This window comes from Odontomachus brunneus, unplaced genomic scaffold (assembly GCF_010583005.1).
Source record: "Odontomachus brunneus isolate Ranch 3 - 2012 unplaced genomic scaffold, Obru_v1 Obru_scaffold_003, whole genome shotgun sequence".
Classification (NCBI taxonomy): Eukaryota; Metazoa; Arthropoda; class Insecta; order Hymenoptera; family Formicidae; genus Odontomachus; species Odontomachus brunneus.
Window position 1 is genome coordinate 1,451,693 of NW_022639453.1, and position 25,799 is coordinate 1,477,491.

At 43.0% G+C, this 25,799-nt stretch overlaps 1 protein-coding gene across 12 annotated transcripts in view; it reads left to right on the forward strand.

The window, feature by feature from the left end:
• Nucleotides 1-25,799, forward strand: part of LOC116844446 (fasciclin-1) — a 381,499-nt gene that overhangs the window by 306,843 nt on the left and 48,857 nt on the right. For 8 of the 12 annotated variants that reach the window (XM_032815959.1, XM_032815975.1, XM_032816006.1 and 5 more), the window contains one exon: nt 24,865-24,873. The exons of the other annotated variants lie outside the window; for them this stretch is intronic. In XM_032815959.1, coding sequence (XP_032671850.1) covers nt 24,865-24,873 — 9 coding nt within the window. The remainder of the gene's footprint in view (nt 1-24,864; nt 24,874-25,799) is intronic. 12 annotated transcript variants of the gene reach the window in all.

A 25,799-nucleotide genomic window follows, 5' to 3' on the forward strand; every position in this document is an offset into this window, starting at 1 on the left:
ACTTCGGTGAGTAACTGTCAACAGATGAACAACGAAATTCACTAGCTTTTATTTACAAGTGCTGCTATCTTCACGTTGAGGTCGGAAACTTTTCAGACCACCCTCGTATATGCGCGTCAGTGCTGCCAGGTCTACCGTTTTAGCGGTAGATCTACCGTTTTAGCTGGGTTATCTACCGTTTTTTTACTTTACTTATATATTTTATTGATTATTCGTGTATGAATTAGAAATTGAAAATTTTAATCTTGAAGAATACATTAAAGACTGACAACCACGATTACAAATAAGAAAATTACATTTGAAACAGCATATTATTTCCGCTATTCTAATTTAGTACTGCCGGATCATCGTGAACGATGTTATCGTGTTTCCTACTAGGGTTGTATTCCAAAACGTCCTTTCCGAGGAAAATTTTACTCTTAAGTCTATAGTGTATGTAACATGAACTATAGATTTAAGAGTAAAATTTTCCACGGAAAAGATGTTTTGGAATGCAACCTGAAAAAAAGATCTACCGCTTTAAATTTCAAATCTAGCGCTTTTTGGTATACCATCTACTACCTAATTTTTCAACCGGTTTTTTGTGTTGTTCGTAGTATTCGCTTCAGTTTGCGCGTTTATTCTGTAAAAATAGGAAAATAGAAAGAAAATTAGTTTCAAGAGGGATGATCTCTTGGATTGTCATTCTAGACATATGACATGAATATTTTATTATAGAATTCAGATCTTGAAGGTTCCGTGCTTTAAAAGGTTAGAAAGTATTACCACGAGTACCTGGCAGATCGTCCACCTCTATTATTGTCAAACATGAAGCGTAAAAAAACGTGAAAACGCGCAGTATACTCTACGAACAACACAAAAAACCACCTGGCAAGACTGGTGCTGCGCATGCACGCTCGTCTCGAGATAAATCGCGAGACACGGGCGAAGTCACACTCTCGATCCTGGCGAGAAATTTCCGCGCGAGTGCTTGATCTCGCGTACCCCAGCCGCTGTCTATTATGAATTCAGACCGCGCGATGCATTAGAGCGGCATTAGTATTCGCCGTCCCGATACGTGTATCCCGACGTGACGTGTTTCGCGGAACCGCGCCGCCGACCTCAAAGGATCCGCGGCCGGCATTGTGCGCAGAGGACGACGAAACGGGGCGACGTCGTCGTCGCGTAATCGCTGCCGTTCGCCCGCCGGATGTGCGAGCGCGCACATTTTGACACGGCGATGTGTGTTGTGCGAGCGATGCGAGGGCTAAACGGGGTAATTACCGTCGCTGTCGCCACCACCGCCTCCCTCCGTCGAGGACGCCCGTTTCCACCCGTTTCCGCGTGCCAGGCTCGCGAAGAGCTCACTCGACGAATTCTCAAATCTTGGCGTGGCTGGCTCGATATGGAGACATTCCTTCTGGGATTGCATGGACCGTCAAAATCTATGGGCACGCGTTCGTTTCGATTAGTCATTTTAATTGGCGACTTCCCTATGACTGCACACAGAAAAATGCATTCGGGCGAGCGTCACTTGTTTCTGCACCGTGAAAGAAAAGATATCTGAGGAATGAAATATATCCACATTCGGTGGGCGCTGGTAACATATTCGCTCATGTAAAACACCTTTTTCAAATAAGAAGATATGCACTTTCTGAAACTTCGGACATGAATATACTTTTTATAAGAGATGGGCTTCTTCGTACAAAAGGCTTCGATTGATGAACTTATACGTCGCTTCCGTCGCGTTCCGCGACGAAAATTTCACAAAATCGTTCGACATGGTAATCGCGTCGAAAGCACTTCCCGAAAGTTTGCCTTATAACGCGCACGCGGAAGAGCGGTGGGATGGTTCCCGCAGTGTTCTCCAGCGGGCGATCGACTCGCGCGCTGGCGATCGCTCATCGGACTGACAAATGAAGATATTATCGTTAAAGCTGTGCAACGGGCTCGCCCCGTTGGGGCGGGGGAGGATCGGCGCGATACCAAGCCGCTTAAGAACGTGCGGAAAGGCGTCCGCAACGAGCAATTTGTACGGCTGGCGAGAGCATCGCGCACCCTCGCATCGAGATAAGCGACGGCGACGACGTCGGCGCGGAGCCAGGAATCGGGTCGGAAATGAGAAAGAGAGAACGGGCTTTACGGCCATCGTAAAGATTCTATCCGAGCGGGCGCGATTGCGCTCCCTCTCCCTCCCTCCCTCCCTCCATGTATCGTAGTGATTCTAATCTCGGCGGGTTTCGCGCAGCCGTTTCAGCGCTACGCGACCCTCCGCTCAGGCTAACGGGGCACGTGCGCGCACTCGAAATAACTCGCGATAATGTAACCCCGGTTGGCGCGGAGGATGATGCACCTGCGGAGCCGGGTTGAATTCGAGGACGGACTTCCCGAGATGACGCGCGCGTTGGCTCGAGTTCCAGGACCCCTCGACGTGTCGTCCACGATGACGTCGGGGCCTGAAATAAGCGCGTTCCGAGGATCCTCGGTCGTGCCGGCCGTGCTGGAAGTACTGTGAGATACTCGCGCAGCACCGGAGAGCTGGGTCATCGACGCGGAGAGATATGAACGTGGATCCGCATTACTCTCTCTTGTCACACCATTAAACTCTGATATCTTAATTCATTAAGTGCCGTAATTATTTGGCAAACACATTTTTATAGGAAAATCAATTTCTCTCTTGGACAAAGCTAGTATCAGGACCACTTTTATTTTAAGTTGATAATTTTATTTCAAGTTAGTAATTTTGTGCTAGGTCAGAGTGATCTTATTTATCTCGTTTCAAGCAAATAATTTTACTCTACTTTAAGGATGTATCTGAGCTATATAAAAATAGTACCTATTTGATAAAATTTTGGGTAACTTTTCCTTAATTATCTATAATATACTGAAAAAAATTTCAAGTCGATTCACTAAACCGTTGAAGAGTAATTATTATGTTAATTTTACACGTGTTCTTATGGCAAAAGCAACTTTTCTGAATGTGAAGAGCAAAAACCTATAGAAAAAATAGTATTAAAAATTTAAGTATTTTTATACATATAAATCCTGAATTATTGGAACTATTTGCGGAATTTGATTAGTTTTCACAACACGGTTTCAGAGAAATTAATTTTTATTTGTGACAATTTTGCGATTGTCATAAGAAGTTAGTAACTGGAAATGCGGTAACGTTGCAATCAGCTAATATCAAATGAATAACCTATATATCAGTATAATAAAGTTACGTCGTAAATTCTTGTTTTGTCTGCATTGTTTCATGCAGAGGACAAGAATATAAATTAAATAATTTTGATGAACAATAAGATAAGTGTAAAATTTGAGGCTTTTATTGTTTCATTTAATCTGCCAGGACAGTGCATTACTGCCAACATACAAGCCACAAACTACATGGTACGCTGTTGCTACGTTTAACTTTTTTCATTAAATATTTATAATAACAATAAATAATATTGATAGTTATTGTTCAGACAATACATATTTACCTGTTTTAACTTATCCCAATTACTTTTTCTCCTTTGCACTGATGAGTATTGATGTTAAATAAATACGAAATTTAATGTTCTAAAGTTGAATTCAAGGCATTTTCCCTGTCAAAAGTTTTATTATAGAAAGGTGAAGAAAAGCAAATAAAAGTAATAAACTGTTGAGAAAGTAAAAAATAACTTTTTAAATAAGAAATATATTATGTTAGCCACTATTTATATCACTTATCACTAGGTTTACAACACGTTTGAAGCAGATATTCAAATTTTTCGTTTTTCAAGCACTTTTGTCACCGATTGTATCTCAGATACATCCTTAAACCACTGAGCTATCTGACGCTCCACGCTCATGACTCCCCTTCCTAGGTAACGCTCAGAGATGCCGTTCGGAAGCGACATCTCTGGCGCGATTCCGAGCGCACGGCGACTACAGAGAGAAACAATGTTACTGTACCAAATGGTACAGCTGTCAGTCTCTCAAAGGTTGCTATCCTTTAAGACTTGTAGTCGCCGTGCGCTCGGGATCGTGCCAGAGATGTCACTTCCGAACGGCATCTCTGAGCGTTATCTAGGGAGAGGAGAGTGTCGTGAGCGAGGAGCGTCAGGTAGCTCAGTGGTTTCTAGCAGTCGCCCGGCAAGCGAAAGACCCGGCTCCCGGCCTAGCAAACCGCGCCCTCGATATTTTTCTCTCTCTGGAACGAAAAAGCTACGCAGATCTCGAACGCATGGCGTCCCGCCCAGAGCTGCGTCCCACATGTGGGACGAGTACGCGTAATTATAGTGCGTGCGGCGCAGCGCACACAAGCAAACAACAATATGTACATGTTGGCCAAGAATAGATTTATATCATTTCTGTATCATTAACGCTCTTTCTGCTCTTTATTTCCTTAGTTCCTTTATGTACACTCGTCAACAAAATTATCGCATAGGTTAATTCATGTCGAAATCTCGCACAATTTTAAATGAGTATAATACCGCGGAACATCGTATTTGAAATCTTTTTGTAATATTTCAAGAGTAAAGTCTGTACTTTAAGGAGCATTAGTCGGATTTTCAATTTATTCTCTTCCCTTCCCGCAGTTTTTTCACAAGTAAAAACGTGTAGCGTCTCCAAAAAAATTGCACAATTTGATGTATCCTACGGGGTGGAATAAATTTTTCCGTAAATTTCATGATAACTATCGTTAAGTATAGGCTTTCCTTCACAATTAAAAAAAAGCGGATTTGTACGATTTTTTTTCGCACAGTTGCGACATATCAAAGTTAGCTATGCATTTTTTTTAAATCGCTTAATTGACGCATTCTACTGGAATGAATTCTTTTCACAAATCTTACGATAACCATTGTAAAATATGAACGTTTCTTTGCAAATAAGAAAATTAAGTGTGCATGACTTTGTTCTGCGGCATATCAAATGTACCGATGATGAATTTTTAATCAGTTACCATTAGCATTAACATTACCGATGCGTACCACGGGGGGGTTGCTGGTCGGGTCTTGCGCATTATGTGTGTGTGTGTGTGTGTGTGTGTGCTGCACGTGCGTGTGTGTGTGCACGTCACGATAACTGATTAAAGATGTATAGATAACTTTGATACACCGTACAACATCGCGGAAGAAATGTATACCTCTTCTTTATTTTTCTATTTGTAAGGAAACGCTGATATTTTAGAATGATTATCGTCAGATTTGAGAAAAGAATTCATTCCACTCAATAGAGTGCGTCAAATGAAGTAATAATAAAAATGTATAGGTAACTTTGATATGTTTTTTTCGCAACTCCGCGAAAAAAACGCATAAATCCGCTTTTTGTCTCTTAATTGTAGGGAAAAGACTATACTTTACGATGGTCATAATATTTACGAAAAAAATTTATTCCATCCCGTAGGATACATCACATTGTGCAATTTTTTGGAGACGCAACACGTCTTTACTTGTGAAAAGGCTGCGGAAAGGGGAGAGAATAATTTCAAAATATCTGACTAATATGCTCCTTAAAGTACAGACTTCACTTTTGAAATAAAAAAAAAATTTTCAAATACGATAATGTTTCGCGGTATTATGCTTATTAAAAATTGTGCGACATTTCGACATAAATTAACCTATGCGATAATTTTGTTGACGAGTGTATTTTATGTGTAAAAAAACATTCCATTTAATGTAGCAATTAGTTAAGTAGTAAAAGTACGCACACCTGAGAAGCAACACGCGAGCGTCGAGATATAATAAAAAGGCCTAGGCATGATTCTCGCCGCTTGCAGTGTTAGCTATAGCTATAGGTCGGGAGAGAGACGGCAGCTTGTAGTACGTCTGCACTCTTCCACCGCCCGAGCCTGGCCGAAGCGCTATAGTTCGTGACAGGCAGCTCATACGTACACAGTTCTTCGCTTGTGTGCGCTGCGCCGCACGCACTATAGTTGCGCGTACTCGGTCCCACATGTGGCAGCTCTGGTCCCGTCGCCACCTAATACGCTCTCCTCCTTCTATGCTGGATCCCCCATGGCGCATTGCGTCCAAGCACCCGGAGGCAGCCATCTTCCACTTCAAGTTGGTAGCAGAACTATTTTTATCGAAGATATAGAAGAGTATGAGTGAGAATTACTTGCGGAAGATAAAGAAACGAAATTATATATTAATCAGGTAATATTCTAGCTTTGCGCTGGTCGCTGATGAAAGCTTCTTAAGTGGGAGCTCTGTGTCGGGGGGAATTTTCTTCGAGAGATGTTAGTAAAACGATCAAACGGTATTTGCCGTTGAATAGACACGAAATGCAGCCATTCAAAATTAAAAAGGATCTAAGCGCAGCTGACGAGCGAGCGATTATTAATTAATTGACGCGCGCGATATCGCGTCCTTTGACGAGGTCGCCACTGCGCGACCAACACACCGGTGTGCATCCCTCGATGAAGGGGTGCAGTCTGTTTCTTTTTTTCTCTCTCTGTAAATGTATATTCCGCTAATCACCTTTTTCACATTGAACAGCGACACGAGCCGAAACACCTCGCCATATTTACAGGAAACACACTCGCCGTATTCGCATCACACGTCTTATGAGCGAATAACTATTCTACTTGATACTTGAATGAAATTATGCGTTAATTCGACAACAGCGTCATCGCTCGGATGGCAGGGAGCTGTTTCAGTCGTAGGTACAAGCACGATGGAGTGCAGTTCCGAGCTTATTTAAGTCAATAACAATCTCATTACTCGCGCAGGTGGAACCTGTCAAGCACTACAACTACTACTAACTACTACTCCTACTACTACTACAACAACTAGGTCACAAAGTCACTCATCACAAGAATGTCCTCTCGCCGGGACAGTCTATCCAATATTTACTTCGATCTTCTTCATTCAAACGTCCGCCACGACCATTTCACGGACTGACGTTGATTAAAAAACCGTCGGCCGGCTGGCGGCTTCTGTCGCGATCACGCAGCCTCTAAATAACTTACGTCTTCAACTGAGAGTTAGACCCGATTAAATCGCGAATTATTCGAATCCCGCGAAATCGCGTCGATCTAATATCGACGTGACACATGTCGTCTGAATTTTCGGGAATATCTCATTGGAGATTTGAAGCAACGAAAACGTCGGCGAATATAACGGCTCGTGCGATGCAAACGCAATGAAATTCAAACTCGATAATGCACAATCTCAGTTCTCCTCTTTCTCTCTGTCTCGCGAAGAAGTTGGACTATGCCGGCTTTTAGTCAACGTCGTCCCACATCGTCCCGCGAAGACGCTCTCTCGATGTAGTTTCCCCGTCCTTTCCCGACGGGGTGAACGCACATCGCGACGCGTCTGCTGCCGGCTCCCGCGGGACGCTTCTCATTCACCATCGGACAGCTGTTCCACTTCTCGACGGAAATTCGAGAAAAACGTCTCGCGGAAACATTATTTCACTCTCCACGAGATATATCTGTATATTTATATATATACTGTCTATTGTCACACGACGCCTACATGCGATCGGAACACACGACTGCCGTTTTACGTACGACAAGCAAGCGCATCCATCCCTTCGCGGCCTCGCCTCTCGCAATACGTGCCACATTATCTATGTGCGTACGTATACAGGGTGACCCGCGCGATATCGAACGCCTCTCGCTCACGTAATTACGGCTTCGTTGAAGCAACAATAAATGGAGGGAGAATCCGAGAGGGTCGATGAAACTGCACGACCGCGTGTGTGCACATACATACACTGAGAGAAAAGGCATCTAAAAGATAGTAGGTATTTATTGGCGATGAGTACTATAACATATTGTACTAATATAAGATATTTTTCAAATAAAAAAATATACATTTCCTAAAAACTTTAGCTTCCTATAATAAAGTCTCATTTAAATAGGATTTAAATTTAAGTAAATATGTTGTTAATACTTACCAAAAAAATTAATACTTACTATTTTCCAGATATTTTTTCTCTCAGTGTACTTATATGTGTACGATGTATCTATGTTAAGGTAAAAGTACCAATTCCCCTGGATATACGTACCTAATCCTGGACATTCTCATTGTTTTGGTCTTTGAATATAAAATATTTCACTTGTTCGCGATTGAAATGACGATTACTACGAAAACACCCTGGTTAGAGTAACCAGATATGGTCCACTGCTGCAACGTCAATAACTCAGCAATTGATTTGTCATTGTAGCTACCGCATAATTAGTTGTTCCGTGCTTTACTATTGAATCTGGGTAGCACGGCCAGATTTATGTGCGGGTCAACCATGCTGTTCTTCCCGTGTACGTGTATCCTGCGTTGAAAGTTTTAGTATTTAAAGACTAAAACAGTCAGAGAAGGATGTCCAGGATTAAATATGTGCCTGGGAATGAGTGCACCTTGCATCTTGCGTGCTTGCTCGAGAGGAACGTTCTCGCTTTCGCGAGAGCTTTCGCATTGTCGCGCGGAATCAGCTCGACGATCCCGCGCGATCCTTCCTTCATTCTCTCATTGAACTGATCGCGAAAATATCCCCGTCGTTCTCTCGTCCTTGCCAGCTAACGAAGCCGCGACTGCCCGAGGAGCGGAGTCGCGCGATCGCGCGGGTCACCCAGTGTACGCTCTGTATGTGTCACATATGTATAATATATATACGAGCGTTTTACACAGGACAGGAATGGAATGCTCACGTGACAGCTGTCGTCACACGCGATATCGACTGTTTTTCCAGCAATGATCCTCGGCACGTCTCGCCTACTGTCTGCACCAAGACCCTCCCGGCTGCAGTTTGGATCAAAGGCGACGGAGGGGGACTTTTCCTCGGAAACGTCCCGACAGATTACGACCCGGTGTGTTTGGTTGTGCATCGCGTTGCCCGACCTTTGATCCAACGCGAGCCCGTGTGTGTGTGTGTGTTGTGTATTTGTGGCTCGAGAAACGTCCCGATCGTCGATGACCGTCGTGGCGCATCAGACACGAAAAACGTTCGCGGCGATATAATGAAAGAAACTCGAGTACTCGACGTTTACGCAACTGATCGATTTTCTCTTTTCCTTCATTTCTTTTTGCGAAAACGTGTATCGTAAACTTCGAGATTCACGTTTCGCGTGAAATTTTCAGATTCTGAATAAAGCCGGAATAAAACGCGCGCGTTAAGTAAAGTGGTTTTGTCGTGTTTTTTAAAGTTTCGAATTTCCGGCGTATAATTATCGGAGTTTCTTATGTATAATTATCGGGCTTGCGAGGCGCTCGTTAGCCGAGATGATCGCTGCGTGATCAAAAGAGGCCACTGTCGCTGTCATCGACGGTCGTTGTACGCGAGGTACTAATCACTTACTTGCAGGTTCACTCTCGCATAGACACTGAGAACGAGACAGGCGGGAAAACTCGATAAAATGAAAGACAGCAAAGACAAAGTGTGCCGATATATACATATATATATATATATATATTGGTGTGTAGGAGAGCACAGAGAATTCCATGTTCTGCCATCACTGCACCGCGCCTCTCGTATGTCTTCACTGCAGATATACATCTCTCGCCTCTTCCCGCAGATTCCCTCTTGTCTTTGATCTTTCGACCTCGACTGTGCTCTCTTGCCTTTTGATTTACACTTCTATGAAAGAGGGACAACACGTCTCACACGTGCCAGACCATAATTAAGCATAATCGTGCCCGCGGTACCAGGACGCCAAGTCTGACGTCGAGACGCGCCAAGATTTCGCTTTCAGGATCCGGAAACGGGAAAAACCCGCCTCGGTTTTTGAGTTCCGTACCGTCGGAACCGCCGCGTATCTTCTTCCGCGCTGTGGAACGCTTTGAGCGCGATTCTCTCCGCCCCGAAATTGAATCGAACTGAGGCGCGCGCTCGCCGATCTTCCGGCTCGGCGTCCTGGCCCTTACATCAACGCCGGAAGCACGAACGACCGACTTTCGCCTCGAGTACATATTCTTAATTAACGGCTCGGTACACGTCCGTTGAAATCAAAGCTTGGCGCGACCAAGAGGACGAGAACGACCAACCGCCACGATCGCCGCCTGGGGTAATTTTGCACGAATGATACCCTAAATAGAACAAATTCCGAGAAGAACTGACCACTGGTCAGAAACTGGCCGGTTTCTAGTGGCCAGGATTCACCAGACAGCAACTCAGCTCAAAAACTGCGGAGTCGATCGCTCGTTCGTCCTTCCGCTCGCGCTTCCGCCCATAGTAATAATAACACGCCGTTGTCGCACGACAATACATCTGTACATAATGGATACATACGAGCATACCCTATATATGTATATTATATATTATACATCCGCCACACATCGAGAATCCGAGGCCGCCAACCCCGGCCGCCGATATCTCGCGCTTTGAATTTCGTTTCGGGCCCTCGGCCCTGCCCCTCAGCTCCACCCCCACTTCTCGCCTGTATCCATATGAAACTTGCTCACCACTTGCTGTACTTTAGCAAGTATCTTATGCTCACACACAGGACCCCTCTGAGTCTATTCGCTCCTTGTACTTTGCCGAGTTGCGAGTAGCCCCCGGCCCTCTTTCTGCCCCTTTCTCGTCTCCTGGACTTCCCCGACACTCTTACTCCCTCTTACTCGACAATCAGCCCTTTCGCATTGTTCACGTCACCCTCGAAGTTACATGCCTTTCACACACACACACACACACACACACATGCACATACACACATGTATACATACAAGGTGATCGACGAGCGGCGTGCAATCGTCAGACGCCGATTCTATTTCTTTCCCTCCTCGAGGGGGTGTTGATTATTGACGGAAAATGCGCGGTGAGTTCGTCTCTTTTGTATTTTTTCGTCTCGCGGAATCTCGAGAGTTCCTTGCGCGAAGCATCGAAGTTTCACGCTCGATAACTTTTAATTATGAAATTATTTTTAGCCGGTTTGTGCTCCCTTCCTCGCGCGCGCGCGCGAACTTTCCCTTTCAGCATTTTCCATAAATAATGGACCCCGCGAGAGACGAGTTCAGTGATTTCCTCGCGGAACATAAAGGGGAACGCTTGTAATCTAGGAAAGTAACTGGCGCTGATTTATTAACCGTTTAGTAATTACCGAGCGAGAGGAATTGTCGATCGCCTTGTGCATACATATCGAACCTTTCGGCAGCAACGGTTGACACAGTACCAATCGTAAGACAGCTTTAAGATCAGACTTTTGCGAACTCGTTAATTAATGCCCAGTGCGCTCGCAATTGAGTTGAGTACCATCAAATTAAGAAGGGAAAATCGACATGATTCGTGGCGAATTGTCACGAACAGATAAGAATAATAAATAGGGAATACAAAAATAATAAAAATAATAATGATAGAAATAATAGAATTAGCAACTTTCAATATTGAGCAATATAGAATAGTTGTCCATATTACTATGTTTGTTTCTACTAGTATGCCTTTCTATTTAAATAAACCACATAAACCACATAAACCAAATAAACCACATAAAAAGAAAACTAGCACAAATAAATAGAAAAAATATTTTTTTAATTAAATTAAAATATTAAACTTAACAAAAATACTTTTTCTATTTAAATAAGCCATAAAAATATTTTTTATGACTTATTTAAGTACAAAAACATATTAATAGGAATAGGCACAGCAATATGAACAGTCACGCTAATTGCAATAATAATAGAAAATCGCGGGACTAACAATGAATCTGATTGCTCTGTCGATCCGGATATTCGCGGAAAATTGCCGATCTTGGGGAGAGAGGGTGAATTTCCAAGCGACGTTTTCCCGAGTTCGCGAACAAGAAGACTCGCCGTTCTCGCAGGTGCCGTTCTCGCCGAATGTCTAACTACGGCAATAACGCAAACCGTCCCCGGTGATCGTTCGCGGGGTCCGCGGTGACGCGAAAGTAAGAGAGCCGAGTGGCGCGCCGAGACGCAGTCCCGCCGCGAACTTCCGCTTCTTCGCGCGGAAAAAGAAAATCAGCGGAAGTCCCGGCGAGAGGAGAAAAGAGGGCGTCGCGCAAAGGCAGGGACCAAGTTGGTCGTTTATGAGCGCGTGCTACACGATCGCCGCCGCTGCCGCAACTTTTTCCCAACGTTAAATCTTTAAGCTCTCTTTTCTCTCTTGCTTTTCCCGCCCGCACGCCCCGTTCCCGAAAAGGAACTGTACTCGGAGGGCGAAAAACGTGCTACGAGGTGTCGGAAAGTTTTACGTTGTCGGACGTGCTCGCTGAGGCGGTGCTCGCGGTCGCGACTCTCCCTCGAGGGCGAGCCCCGAAGCTTTCGACCCGACGACGAAGATACAAGTTTGACCATTTGAGCTGCGCTAAGCAGCTCGCCGGTTTCTTCGCTCTCTTGCCCCTTGCCACATTTATCGAATACGTGGAAAAAATGCGAGCGCTGCTCGAATGATTACGGCAACTTTTGGATCTCTCCAGTCCCGTCGGATGTCCGGACTCTCTCTTAACGGAGAGTGAATCTTCTTGTACCTGCGGTGTATTGTGGTGGGATTTCGGAACTTCTTTTCTCTTTCCCATCCCCTCTCTCTCTTTCTATCTCTCTGTCTCTCTGTCTTCCTCGTGGAGAATCGACGGACGGTGGTTCAGTTTCGCTTTCCATTACGGAATAATTGAAAGTATTCACTAATTTGTTTCTATTTGTCATCTATTTTGTTTTGTAACTATCAAAAGACGATGTTAAATATTAATAGTTGGAATATATAAACAAATAGCAAGCACAACTTTACGAGAATTCCTTCAAATAAATTTTCATTAATATATATGTTCTCCTTTACATGAATACAAACATTTAAAATTTTACTTCTTTTGTACCAACAAACTAATCTGGATCATCGTGCACAGCGGTTTTTCGAGAAATAAATTAATAGACACAATACAGACGTTTTGCGCGATTCGCGAGAAGGAGAAAGAGACGAAACTCGAGCGTCGTCGTTGTCGTCAGATCACCTATCATTCCATTGTCATTCGTTTAACACGGCGATTAAGGCGGCGAATGAAATTTTCGCGGCAACGAGACGCGAGAAGATTATTTCGTCCGCGATGCGAGATGCCGCCGTAAACTTCTCACAACGCGTCGAAACGCCTCGACGAGAGACGCTGCATCGTCGCAACTTCGACGTTACGAATAATTTCATTTCTCTCGCGAAACTAAACAAAGGGAATCGCGTTGTAAGCGCCGGCGAAAAGCTGTGCTATGCACTTTGAGATTACTAGCTCGAGCGGCGCGTACCGCCGCCACGGCTCGACAGAGACGAGAGGAGAGTAGTAGAGCAGAGAAGAAAGAGAGAGAGGCAGGGGACAGAGGAGGAGGAGAGAGAGAGAGAGATCCTTTAAAGATTCGTACGGAACGGAATTCTCCTTTAAGAGAATGCGACCGACGCCGCGGAAAGCTCTCGCGAGCGGTGCAGGCAGTCGGCGAAATTCCACAAGGGTACACAGGGTGTGGAGCTTAGTAACTGTAATTCCTTGGTACGGGACGCTAATCGGAAATTATGCGGAGCAATTCGAGTCTCGCGAATCCGGGTATCCGAGCCGCTTCGATTCCCCGGCTTCGCTCTCCGGCCGCCCTACTTCGATCCGCGATCATCTTTGCTCTTCGCCACCGCAGTATTCAGGCCGCGATATCAATCCTCTCTCCCCGCCGAAAAATTGAAATAGACCGAGCTCTCGCGGAAGTGCCGTGCTCAATGCACTATGCATCAACACCTATCGCGTCTCGGAACGGAGGGCTCTTCACACCTTCACCTCTCCCCTCGACCTCGTCGAGATACTCGAATATCCGGAAAATTTCAGACGCGCGAGAGTCCGCGGAGGATCGACCGTGACATCATCGTACGTGTTTGAGATCCGATGGTTCAATGAACGACGCATAGACCGGGTCTGAAAGATTCAAGGCATTAAGCATTCATGGTCGTGGCTCGAACCGTACCGCAGCTCTAACGATTCACATGAGTTTCGAAGCGCCCCGTTTTTTAAAGCATAATCAAACTGTCCAAAACATCGGAGAGAGAAAGGTTAAAAGTTCATGAAATTCAACGGGTTAGCTGTCCAGCCCAAAAATTAAATTCAATTTACAAATAAAAAATAAAATATTAAATTAAAAATTAAGTAAAAGTAAATTAAATTGATTTTCATGTATGATAATTAAAAGAAACATTGCGTTTAATACTCATTGTTTGTTTTTTCTTTTTTTTTTATTGAATTTAATAGTTGGCGTAAAAAAGGGATTCCCTACCACTCAATAGGGAGCCAAAAGCACATCGATTTAATCGAAATTGAAACCCATTAAAATAGCGTGAATTTTTTACACAGCGTTGCTGTTTTGATTCCAAACACATTTATAACATTTATTTACATTTATAACTACAATCGTATAAAGAAATAATTATTAAATTGAAGCAAACTATTTTTTAAATTAAATTCTAATGTTAGTGATAGTAATCTTACATGCGCGTTACTACTACCATTAGTTGAACTATTTTCTTCTGCCAATTCGCGAGGAATTTATCTGAGCAAAACTCGTTACAGCGAAATTACGACGGCGCACGTAGTGCATGATTGTTTATGTTTTTTCCTGAAACGTGTGAGAACGTTATTTTGCCGCTTCGACTTTCAAACTGCTCAAACAGATGACTTATATTCGGACAGAAGTAGCAAGGCAGAAGCCAATCAAAAGCTGGCAGTCAGGTAGTAGTCGATGGTCTCTACTTTTCTACCAGCGCGATTAGTTTTTGCTATTTTGTGGCCGCTTTTTTGCCGAGGTGTGAACTCTCCCTAAGATCGAATTCCTATGAATACCGGCGGGCATAATGCATTCGGAATGATCTCGAGAGGTTTCTACGTGGCATGCATCACCGGCGCGATGCACCGACAGCCAATGCGCGCTGAACTCGAGGGTCACCCACCGCTAAGAAGACGCGTCGCGATTAACCAGGCTCTGCTCTTCTCCCTTGGTCAGCTTCCTCCCTATGGAAGCGTCTCGTCGTGTCGCGCGCGTCTCATCGTGGTAGCGCGTGCACATCTCCTCCCTCTCGCGTAACGTTAATTCGGCGGTGAAAGATTTCTCGGGTAGCACGGCGGAGTGTGGTGTGCGGGCGGTTTCATCACGGTCTTCCGGTACAACGATCCACTTCAAAACGGCCTACTTGCTCGCTGACGACGGAACTCAGGTACCCGTACTTGCTCATTGAATTATTGCGCTCCCGTGGTTGCGCACACAGTTAGCGCACGAGATCAGTTTAGTTTGCAGCGAACGAGCGTAACCATCGGGCAAAAGCTACCGCGGTAACCTGCTTTACGTCGCCGCGAGAGAGAGAGAGAGAGAGAGAGAGAGAGAGAGGGAGGGAGGGAGAGAGAGCGAGAAAGGGAGACGGTAGTCGGGCAGAACCGGAATTAAGGGTGAGGTGCAAAATCGAATTGCGGAGTTCGTTCGCACGTCGGCCAAACTTTTCGTCGGCAAAAGCGAGAGTAGCCGTCCGCGCGAAATGCCCGCTGCTGCGGATGTGTAATCGCGTTAAAGCCGATATAGCGATTCGCGGATGTGTTACGGTCGGCGCGTGTAAATCTAACGCCGAGCGTCTTGAGGAGGCAGCCGCGCGAAGGGAAAAACGCGATCGCGATGGACGTCGGCGGAGAACATTGCGAGTCCGTGAGAACTCGAAGACTCTCTCGGCATCCTCGCAGATTCTCGAGGAGTCTGACTTGAGTTTAACGTCGCTCATCAGCAGATTTTGAGAGTCCACCGAGCGCGCTCCAGTCAAAATCTTGACTGTACATTAATCCGGTAAATTCCGTCGAACTTGAAGTGTCGAGCACTTTGGTGGAGAAGGTGGAAGTTCAACACTAGACAGGCTATTCGATGCCAGAAATGGTTGTCTATCGTCGTTTTGTTGAAGCTCAAAGGAAGACGCGTTTAAAAGTTTAAAAGTGATTTTATATTCGATTATCCCCAATGGTATATCTGGACTTAATTTTTATTCTTAATTTCAACAAGCAACTTATTAATTATGTAGTTTTTACACTCAAGTACAAAGTCTTTCTTTTCTCATAATATCTTTACTACTATTTTCTATTAGCATCGGAAATTTTGATAGGGTTTAAAGATCTAAAACAGGTGAAAGGAAGAAATTGTGGATCTCATTGTCGACTGCCGCTGCTACATCCTGCGTCCTATATTCCGTCCTGGAGTCAGTTCCTGGTTGACTTCATAGCCTGGCACTCAATGGTGTTGCTGGTACGAAAATACGAGTCGATTGGAAACGCAGCATTAATTAATAGTCACACGTTAACTGACAACGATCGTGAAATGCGATATTTTTATACGTCCTAATAAATTAACAATTTTTATAATTAGAACATCTACACTGTGAAAAAGATATCTAAAAGTTAGAAAAGATTTATTCGGAGGACAATAACGCGTGTTTACTTAAATTTATATTCTCTTACTCTAACAGAATTAACAATGGCTTTTACGAAAAGCTATATTGAATACTTGCAAATTAATTTGTGAGATACAGAATTTATTTCAGAGAAATACAAACTTGATATCTAATAAATAAATTTTCAGATATTCTTTCTCACTGTAAGGTTTTCAGAAAATATATATTTTCTTATTTGAAAAACATTTTATATCACTATGAAAAAGTATTAGAGATTAGTACTCACCGAATAAATATTTTTTATTTCTTAGATATTACATTTCTTTCACGAAGTATACCTAGAATATGTCGAGAATGTCGGTTGTTGTGATCTCAGCTGATCCCCGGGCGACAACGGCGGACTGTTAACGGCAGGGAGGGGATTAGCTCGCTTTTCTTGCTCATTGTTTTGATACTCACGCGCGTACTTCCTTACCTGTCCGTCTTTGTCCGTGTGTTAGTACGTCTCGAGCCGACGAGCGACGCGGATCTACGTTTACCGGCGCGTTTCTTTACAGTTCCCATCAGACGGTTAAAATAGTGTAGGTCGAATATTGAATTATTCTATCGGGCTCAGCGTCGGCGTCGCGTTGGTTCATATGCGTTTCTCCGATCGACTCGTGTGTACGCGAGTGTCAGTGCCAGTATATGTCTCCTGTGGGACGAAGCGGCCAGGAGCAGGAATGTGAGAAGGAGGAATGATGCGGGACGCAGGAAGTAGAACGTCGGCACCGATATATCTCCAGGTGTGTTACATTATTTCATTTTATATGTTACGCGAGATATTTCCAATTTAAAGTTTAGCGTTTAATGTTAGTCAATCCATCGATTGCAGGATTAATATGGAAGGAAAATTTCGAATTGGTTGGGTCACAATTTGCGCTCTCGCGTGATTATTATTCCGTTAACGCAATAGAAATCTATATTCGAGACTACGGGCGAAGATAGCCGATCGATTTTCGCTCGGTTCCGAATAACATTCCGTTGAATGTTTCATTCGGGTGACGCCTTCGGCACGCCGACTCGTCGAATTGTCGGGATGACTGCTGTGCGAAAGTGGGTCGCGCAGCTGTCGGGGGTGCACCCGCCGGCCGCAAAAATTCGCCAAGAAAATCGCGACTTCTGTTCCGTGAATAATAACGATTCGACATAGGAAGACATGGGATGTACTCGGAATTGCGCGCGGCCCGCACTTCGCCTCGGGTCACTCGCCGCGAATAAATTCCTGCGGGACCCGCAGTCTCAGCACGATCGCGCGGAATTTCTCGAAATTCGCTGAATGGACGTGTACTCACTTAGTAATCCACGGCGCGATCTCATATCCTCTATCTGCGATCGCGTAACGCACGCGTGATAACGTCGCGAAATTATTCGGCGAAACGGTTCTTTTAAATTGCGACTTTATTCTCGTTATCTCCGCGCCTTGTTCTCCTTATCTCCGCGGATCATTTTACCGTACTAGAAAATTGCAAGCGCTCATCCTGTTTTCCCAAATAAAGATGAAGACGTCGATAATTGAAGCTGTCGTTTAATTGAAAAATCTAAAGACTTTCATGGTTATGTTTTCATTCTGCATCGACTGAATACACACGGAGAGAATATTATATAATTTTTTTTTCTTTTATACATATACAGTAAGTAAACCAAATTTTTGCTTTAATTAAATATTCTTTATTGAAACGCAAAATTTGCTAAGTTTTAAAATGAATTTAGAGTAAATTCGATAATGAACTTACGACAGATTTGCCGACTTGCAAACTTACTCTCCAAATTTTTTGAAGTGAAACTTCACTCGCAGTAAGTCACTCGAATTCGAGTGATTTGTCACTTTATAGAATTCGTTCTTCATTCTGAATCAATATTCTCACGCGAAATTGAAAAGTGAATTTGTGATGTGCTTCACTATTACAGAAACATATTCACATTCTAATTAAGACGTTCACTCTAAACCTGAACAAAACATTTATTCTCGCGATTTCGAGTGGCAGTATTTTCACTTTTAGTGAAATTATCGCTTTGAGTGAAAACCGCCACTTTTAACTCCAAGAAATTTACAGAGTATAAAGTATTTCAAGCAAACAACGTTTACTTGAATGCAGTTTGTATTTTTCTGTATAGAAAAATATAGAAAATTTTATTAGCACATTTCAGTTCGTGAAATATAAAAAGATCATATGAGATGAAAGGATAGAAAGTTAATTGCTGTAGAGTTTTAGAGTTCTGTTCCTCGGGGTTACAAAATTCTGTACTTAAAAATTCTCTCTATAAAATTATTATTATTATTAATTATTATTATTCTTACTATAAAATTCTCTCTGTGTATAAACCCGTGACAAACTACGACTCTTTAGATCTGCATTGTCAATTGCGTTATGCCAAATGTACCGCTATTGAAATATCGGTAACCAGAGGGTTGAATCTCGCGGAATCGCATCTTTGATCGCCGCACGGGGCGTAGATAATTTTCTCTCGGAGAGGAAATCCGTGAACATTCGCGTTTTCTGGCAAAAAAGTTAAGACTGCCGATGCGAGAGAGAGAGAGAGAGTCCTTCAAAAGGACTGAACGCGGCTTAAAGCATGAGAGCGCACGACGGCGACAAGGACGAGGATGTGGTTCGCGCGGATCTCTGCCGAATGCGATTATAAAGAAGCCAATTCGTTCATAACACGAACGCGCCTACGCTCGTCGGTGCTTTCAGCGAGAGAACGCGCGGCAAAAAATACGAACAATACATCAATGCACGACGCGAGAGGTTTTCGCGAATAAAGCGGTGATCGTCGAAATGGACCACAAAGCGTTATTGACGAGAGGGAAAGTAATGGAAAATTGATCAGGGGCTCAATGACAACCAGGTGTGAACATAAATGGCTCGTTCCTCTCGCCGCCGCGCGCGTTATTATTTGATTCGACCGTATCGCAGATTAAAACCCACGTGCTATTCAGCGCCCGATTAAGTGCTGCATATATATTTTTTTTCGCGCTTTGGTTAGCCCACGTTCGTCACTGTTTTTCCACACGCATTCGACCGGAGATTGTGACCAGAATTTACGATCGCGTTCGCGCGCGTCCCGCGATATAATATGAAATATGATATAAAATCAAATAATCGAACGTGCTCCGTGCGAGAGCGTTTTATCGCGATAGGTGGGAATTTTTTGGATAGATGTTATCGCCGCGTTACACCATGGCCGAGGAAATGTGACAAAAAATATTTGTCTCCAAGTGAACAAAAATCATACCGCGCGCGCACGCGGAACGAGAACGAAGAAAATATTGGTCTCGCGCTCGCGCGAAAAAGTTTAACATCTCCCCTTGTCCCCGTGAAAAACGGCAAAATATTTGCCCGGAAATTCAGGATGGTGTTTCCGCGCGATCAACAAGGACCATCGATTCTACTTTGGTGTGACCGCCGATGAGAGATATCGGCAGGGCCGAAAAAAAATATCGTAAAACTCGTAGTGTCGGACAACACGCCGCTCTATCCTTTCGCCGTATTATTGTTTAATCCGACTCTCTGTGCTAAAAATAAAATTATACCGATCGAATATTCCAACGTTCGCGGTGCCACGCCATTTCGCGAGACCAGGGCGGAATCGCGGACCGAATTACACTCTTAATCATGTATTTCGTAGTATCTCTACATTCGAGCTACTAATTTCTAAATAAATACGACATTTCGAGTTAGATAGGAGGTATTTTTCTCAGTATATTAGCACGAGGCACAGGATGCACGAGATAATAATAAATATAGTGATTCGATTGAAGGTACCGTCCCTGGAAATTCATGGTACTTTGGTTCAAGAGATGCAAAGCTTCATATTTCTAATATATACCGAGTATCTCACATAGAACAATCTCTGAAACTTTCATGGAGGTATGATACGGATTGAGGAGAAATACCTATATCTTTTTGCGACATTCGCAATAATTACCAAAATACTAATTAAAGAAAAACGCTTCTTTAAAGTTTTAATATCAACGTATATCGCCAATTTTTTTGTAATACATGCTTAAGAGTGTGCTCGATCGAGGCGAGAAGCGAAAACCAATGTTCGCGGGATGCCCGTTAATTGACTGCTCGCGCGTCTCGGCATAGAAAATAATAACTTTCAAACTGCAAATATGAGGTTTATCACGAGGCAACGATAATTTTACTCGGGAATTAGCGCGCTGGAAAATGGCAAATTAACAATGTGTGGAATTTCATTACATAAGAGCTCGCGTGCGATTCAATGTAACGACAAAGAAAATTTAATATGCGTGACGGGAGAAAAAAATCTCGGCGGGAAATTTTTCGGAGGAAACTTAGGCGCGTAACTTCGTGCTTTATACGATGGACACACACCCGACGCTCTTTATTTGCGCGCGTTAAACACGGGATGTTTGACAGTAGCTGGGAAAAACGCTCGTGTAAATTTGGTTGCGCCGAACACAAAATTACTCTACCAAATTACTCTATCAAACGCTCGCGTAAAATTTTGAGTTATTAATCGGAAAATATTAGTGACTCTAATCGCGTGCTGTGCAACGTAAGCCGTGACGATAAGTACGATTTTTGTCGTATTTGTACATTGGATCAAACTAAACAAAAAAAGTTCCCCATCATTTTGCAAATAACCACGTACATTTTCGAACTATTATTCAAATTGGCGGACGAGTGATGGCGCGCCATCATTCGCTACTCTTTCTCAGCTTGATAACTTAAGAAGACTGAAAGATCAAATTGCCTGAAAATCATGCTTGTTTTTTCACAATTTTTTATGAAAAACTGAATGTATATGCAAAAGTGTTATTTTAACGTGTACTTATACAACATATAAAGAGAAGAAAAATATAACTTTGATGATTAAATACTTAATATAAGTGTATGGTACATGCAATTAAAATATATTTCGTTTTTCTTGTCAAGGTAGTCATTTTGCAGTAATATCTTGACTCTCGGTGATTCAATTAAGCTGAATTTTAGTAGAAAATTTCCGTAAGTTTGTCGTTATCGTTTGAACTGACAAACTCGTGAAAATATTTAATTTTAAAATATTGATTTTTTTACTATAAAATAACTGAAAATTTAATAATATTTCATTAAAATATTTGCAATTTTGTTAACTTTTACTCAATTTCTATTATAGTGGTTCACACGATAACGACAAATACGGAAATTTGCGTACGGAAATTTTTTACCTAAAATTCAGCTTAATTGAACCACCGAGAGTCAAGATATTACTGCAAAATGACGACCTTGAAAAGAAAAACGAAATATATTTTAACTGCATGTACTATACACTTATATTGAGTATTTGATCATCAAAATTATATTTTTCTACTCTTTATATGTTGAATAAATACACATCAAAATAACACTTTCGCATATTCTTTCAGTTTGTCATAAAAAATTGTGAAAGAACAAATACGATTTTCAGGCAATTTGACTGTCCAATCCCCTTAAAATTTCATATAATGATTGTTTGGCAGAAGAATTTTAGGTTTGGCCTAATCCGCCTTGATCAAAAATGTCTATTTTTTGTATTCAATTTTATTTCTTATGCATTTTTGTTGCACTTGTTGATAATAGAAATGAGTACATTAAAAACCTATGAACTGCTCGTGAAGCTCAAAGTGAAAAAATATGACCTAAATATTTTTTGTACTTTTACATTTGTGCCAAATTAGAAAGAAATCGGATTGTACCTTTTAGGTAGGTTTACTTATGAGTCTGTCCCGCTCCCGATGAGATTGCAATCATCTCTCTATTGTTATTGATTCATTTTTGCTATATGTTGAAACATCTATCGATGTTTTCTTTTTCTTAGATGTTTTTTCTCTCAATCTACCAGAGAAACATAGCAAAATTGAGAAGAATTTATATGAATAGACAAACTCTATAATATTCTCTCTCTCTCTCTCTCTCTCTCTGTGCGTAGTTGAAAATCATGATTATTTTTTTGGACAATTGTATCCTCCCACTATCATATTAATATTAAAAAGTAATATTAGTATTTAATAGCACTAAGACAACCGTGCTTGCTCCTTATGTGCCTTTTCAAATCTTACTGTTAGTTAATTATTTTTTTAGATTATCATAATTTTAACTTTAGATTATCGTGATTGGTTTGATTATTACCGGAGTTCGCATTTTGTCCCGCGTATTTGGACCGCGCCCTGCTGAGATCGCTTGCCTCCTGCGCGCATTTCAAATAGGATAACACCGCATCGCCATGGCGCGTTTCACGCGTAATTCCCTTGAAAAATTAAACCGGAACATCCCGTGTGTGCATATTATATGCGGTGTATATGCATCTGACACGCGAGATGCGCGCCGCTGAGAACGCGTTTACGGGCGGCTGTGACAATCAGGACACGCCACGACCGACCGACCGACCGACCGACCGACTAGTTGACATTTTCGCATTTTCCAGGTCCTCGTGTCGTAATTAATTATCGATTCGTCCGCACCCACTCCATCCACCCAGCGCGCAACACACGAAAATAGACAGCCGCGCATTCGAGCGCAATTTTGCGCACCGGCACACGACGCGAGATATGTATATGTCTCTGCGTGTGTGTATGTGTTGCGTAGAGAAGCGGCCGGTGAGTTCTGTCTTTGGCAGAAATTAGAAATCGACGCGCAATCCTCGCGTCAACGCGGCCGGCGGCTATTCGATTCAAGTTGTACTCGAGTCGCAGCATTGCCTCTCATTTTTAAAGATAGGACGCGAATTAATATGCATCCGGTATCCCGTTAATTATATCGTTAATAATTACTTCCCCCGAGAGTGATTGAATAATAAACTATTTTATATAATAATAGTAATAATAAATATAACAATAATGAGGGCTGAACTCTTATAAGCCTTTTTATTAACTTCTTGAATAATAAACATCAAGCAGACATAAAATGAAAAGTGGGGGACCTCTCTTAAAAAATGAAATGCATTTATATAAACTATGGTACATTAAAACGAAGGACATGTTCGTTGATGAGCGAACTATTCTGAGAGTTGAACGAGATTTCAAGAAATTCCAGTGTGGAATATAAACTTCGTTTATATTCGCGCATTAACTCGCCGACGATCTCGCGATTTTTACGTCTCTTGCGGAAAAGCAGAACTCTCTCTCTCTCTCTCTCTTTCTTTATCACTGGTGCATTTAAATGCGCGTAAACCGCGCACAGTATACTTCACCGTCTCGCTTGCGGCGGAGAGCGCGAATCACGCGCATACGATTTTACGAGGGCTGTAAAAAATCGAAAGATACGTCTTACGATTGGTACTCAACCATCTGCCGAGATCGCATTTGTGCAGTATATACTCGCCATCTCGATACCGTGTATACCCCCTATACTCACATCTCACATTCCACAGTTTACGCGCCGTCCCCCTCGCGATCCCGTGACCGTATCGATTGATCGGTCGATCAATCGACGCGATTACGAGACGCAAAAATGCCCGCGTTCGTCGCTTGATAAACGCGTTTAATCCCAAACCAGATTAACACGCATGCACGCGCCTTCGATTTCCGGGGCGCGCGTGTGACTCGGTTTTTGCCGAGGCCGCGCGCGCGCGCACGGCTAAATCCGCGGGCGATGCTCGCGGAGCCTGTGGAAATATGGCGACGTTATATCGTATTGGCGTAATTAAGCCCGGACAATCGCTAATTAGCGTTGAGTTTATCGTGTCCGTGTTTACCGTGTTCGGCCGAGTCCTATGACATAATCGTCGCCGTGCATCGCGGTAACGACAATGTCTCTGACTGCCTGGTGCGCGCCCGAGCGGACGCGCCCGCGCACACAGCCGAAATTACGCCGGCACTTGCGGCCGTATAACCGAGAGAAATTGTACGGTAAATATTTGCGCGCGTCATACGCGAAACAGCAGAGCGCCGCGAGTTAATTGGCTACTGTAGAGCGTTCAATAATAACTTAACATCGGCGCGATGCGACGCAACGCGACGATGGCGGCGCCGCCGCCGCCGTTGCGATGCCGATAATAAAACGCGAGTATTCTAAATCGAGTGACGATGCCAACTCGACCGGCAATCGACACGTAGAGTTCCATTTGGCGGCTATTTGGTCTCGCGATCGTCGGGACTAACTTAGAGCGCTGACGGCGAATTACAGCCGCGCTCTTCGAGCTACGGCTCGGTGTCCTGATTTCCTTCTGGAAGTTCATGCTGATTAGTTCGAAACGAACGATCATAGTCGACATTTCTCTCGATTGTAAGGTCCGCGATGTACTTTTGTAAATAGGACAACTTACATGTCCTTTCGGCGCGCAGGATGACCGTCGACTGTCGCGTAATTTAGTTTAAACGATGAAAAGGTATCGATTTATTTCAGTAAAATGTCGTCAAGCTTTTAACCCTTCACAGTCATATTTGCAACCCTCTCTGTCCCTATGCCAAGCTCACACCCCTCGGCAAGAAGTTACATGTGAAATGCTTACAGTGTCTCTTACAGCCTAATTACAAGTTTATCTTTTTTCTGTTTTCTGTTCTCTGTTCGCTTCTTATGTTATGGACCGACCTTGGTTTCTGGTTTCTCTGTACAGGTTTTCAAGGTAATTTATTTAATTTAGTTAATTTAGTTAATAATATTTTCGCGACATGTAGTATCTGGGTCAGGTCAGCTTTGAATTACCTCACAACTTTGTGAAAAATCGATATTCTTGATTTTTTTCCAAAAACATGGAAAAGGGTTGAACTCTATTGCGACTAATCCAAAGCTCCTCAAACGTTTCTTACAGCCTAATTAAAAGTTTATCTTTTTTCTGTTTTCTGTTTTCTGTTCGCTTTTTATGTTATGGACCGACCTTGATTTTTAGGTTTCTCTGTGCAGGTTTTCAAGGTAATTTATTTAATTTAGTTAATTTAGTTAATAATATTTTCGCGACACGTAGTATCTGGGTCAGGTCAGCTTTGAATTACCTCACAACTTTGTGAAAAATCGATATTCTTGATTTTTCTCCAAAAACATGGAAAAGGGTTAAACTCTATTGCGACTAATCCAAGGCTCCTCAAATGTTTCTTACACCCTAATTAAAAATTTATCTTTTTTCTGTTTTCTGTTCACTGTTCGCTTTTTATGTTATGAACCGACCTTGGTTTTCGGTTTCTCTGTGCAGGTTTTCAAGGTAATTTATTTAATTTAGTTAATTTAGTTAATAATATTTTCGCGACATGTAGTATCTGGGTCAGGTCAGCTTTGAACTACCTCACAATTTTGTGAAAAATCGATATTCTTGGTTTTTCTCCAAGAACATGGAAAAGGATTAAACTCTATCGCGGCTGATCCAAAGCTCCTCGAACGCGTTTCGCGACATTTTGGTCATCCTGTAGCGCGAATTCTTCCAGCACTCGATCAGCACACAGTCTGGATCCATCGAAATCTACAGAAAAACACAACGACTCTATTCTTCACCCCTTTGCCCCTCCCCGCGCCGCTGCAACCCTCTCTGCCCCTATGCCAAGCTCACACCCCTCGGCA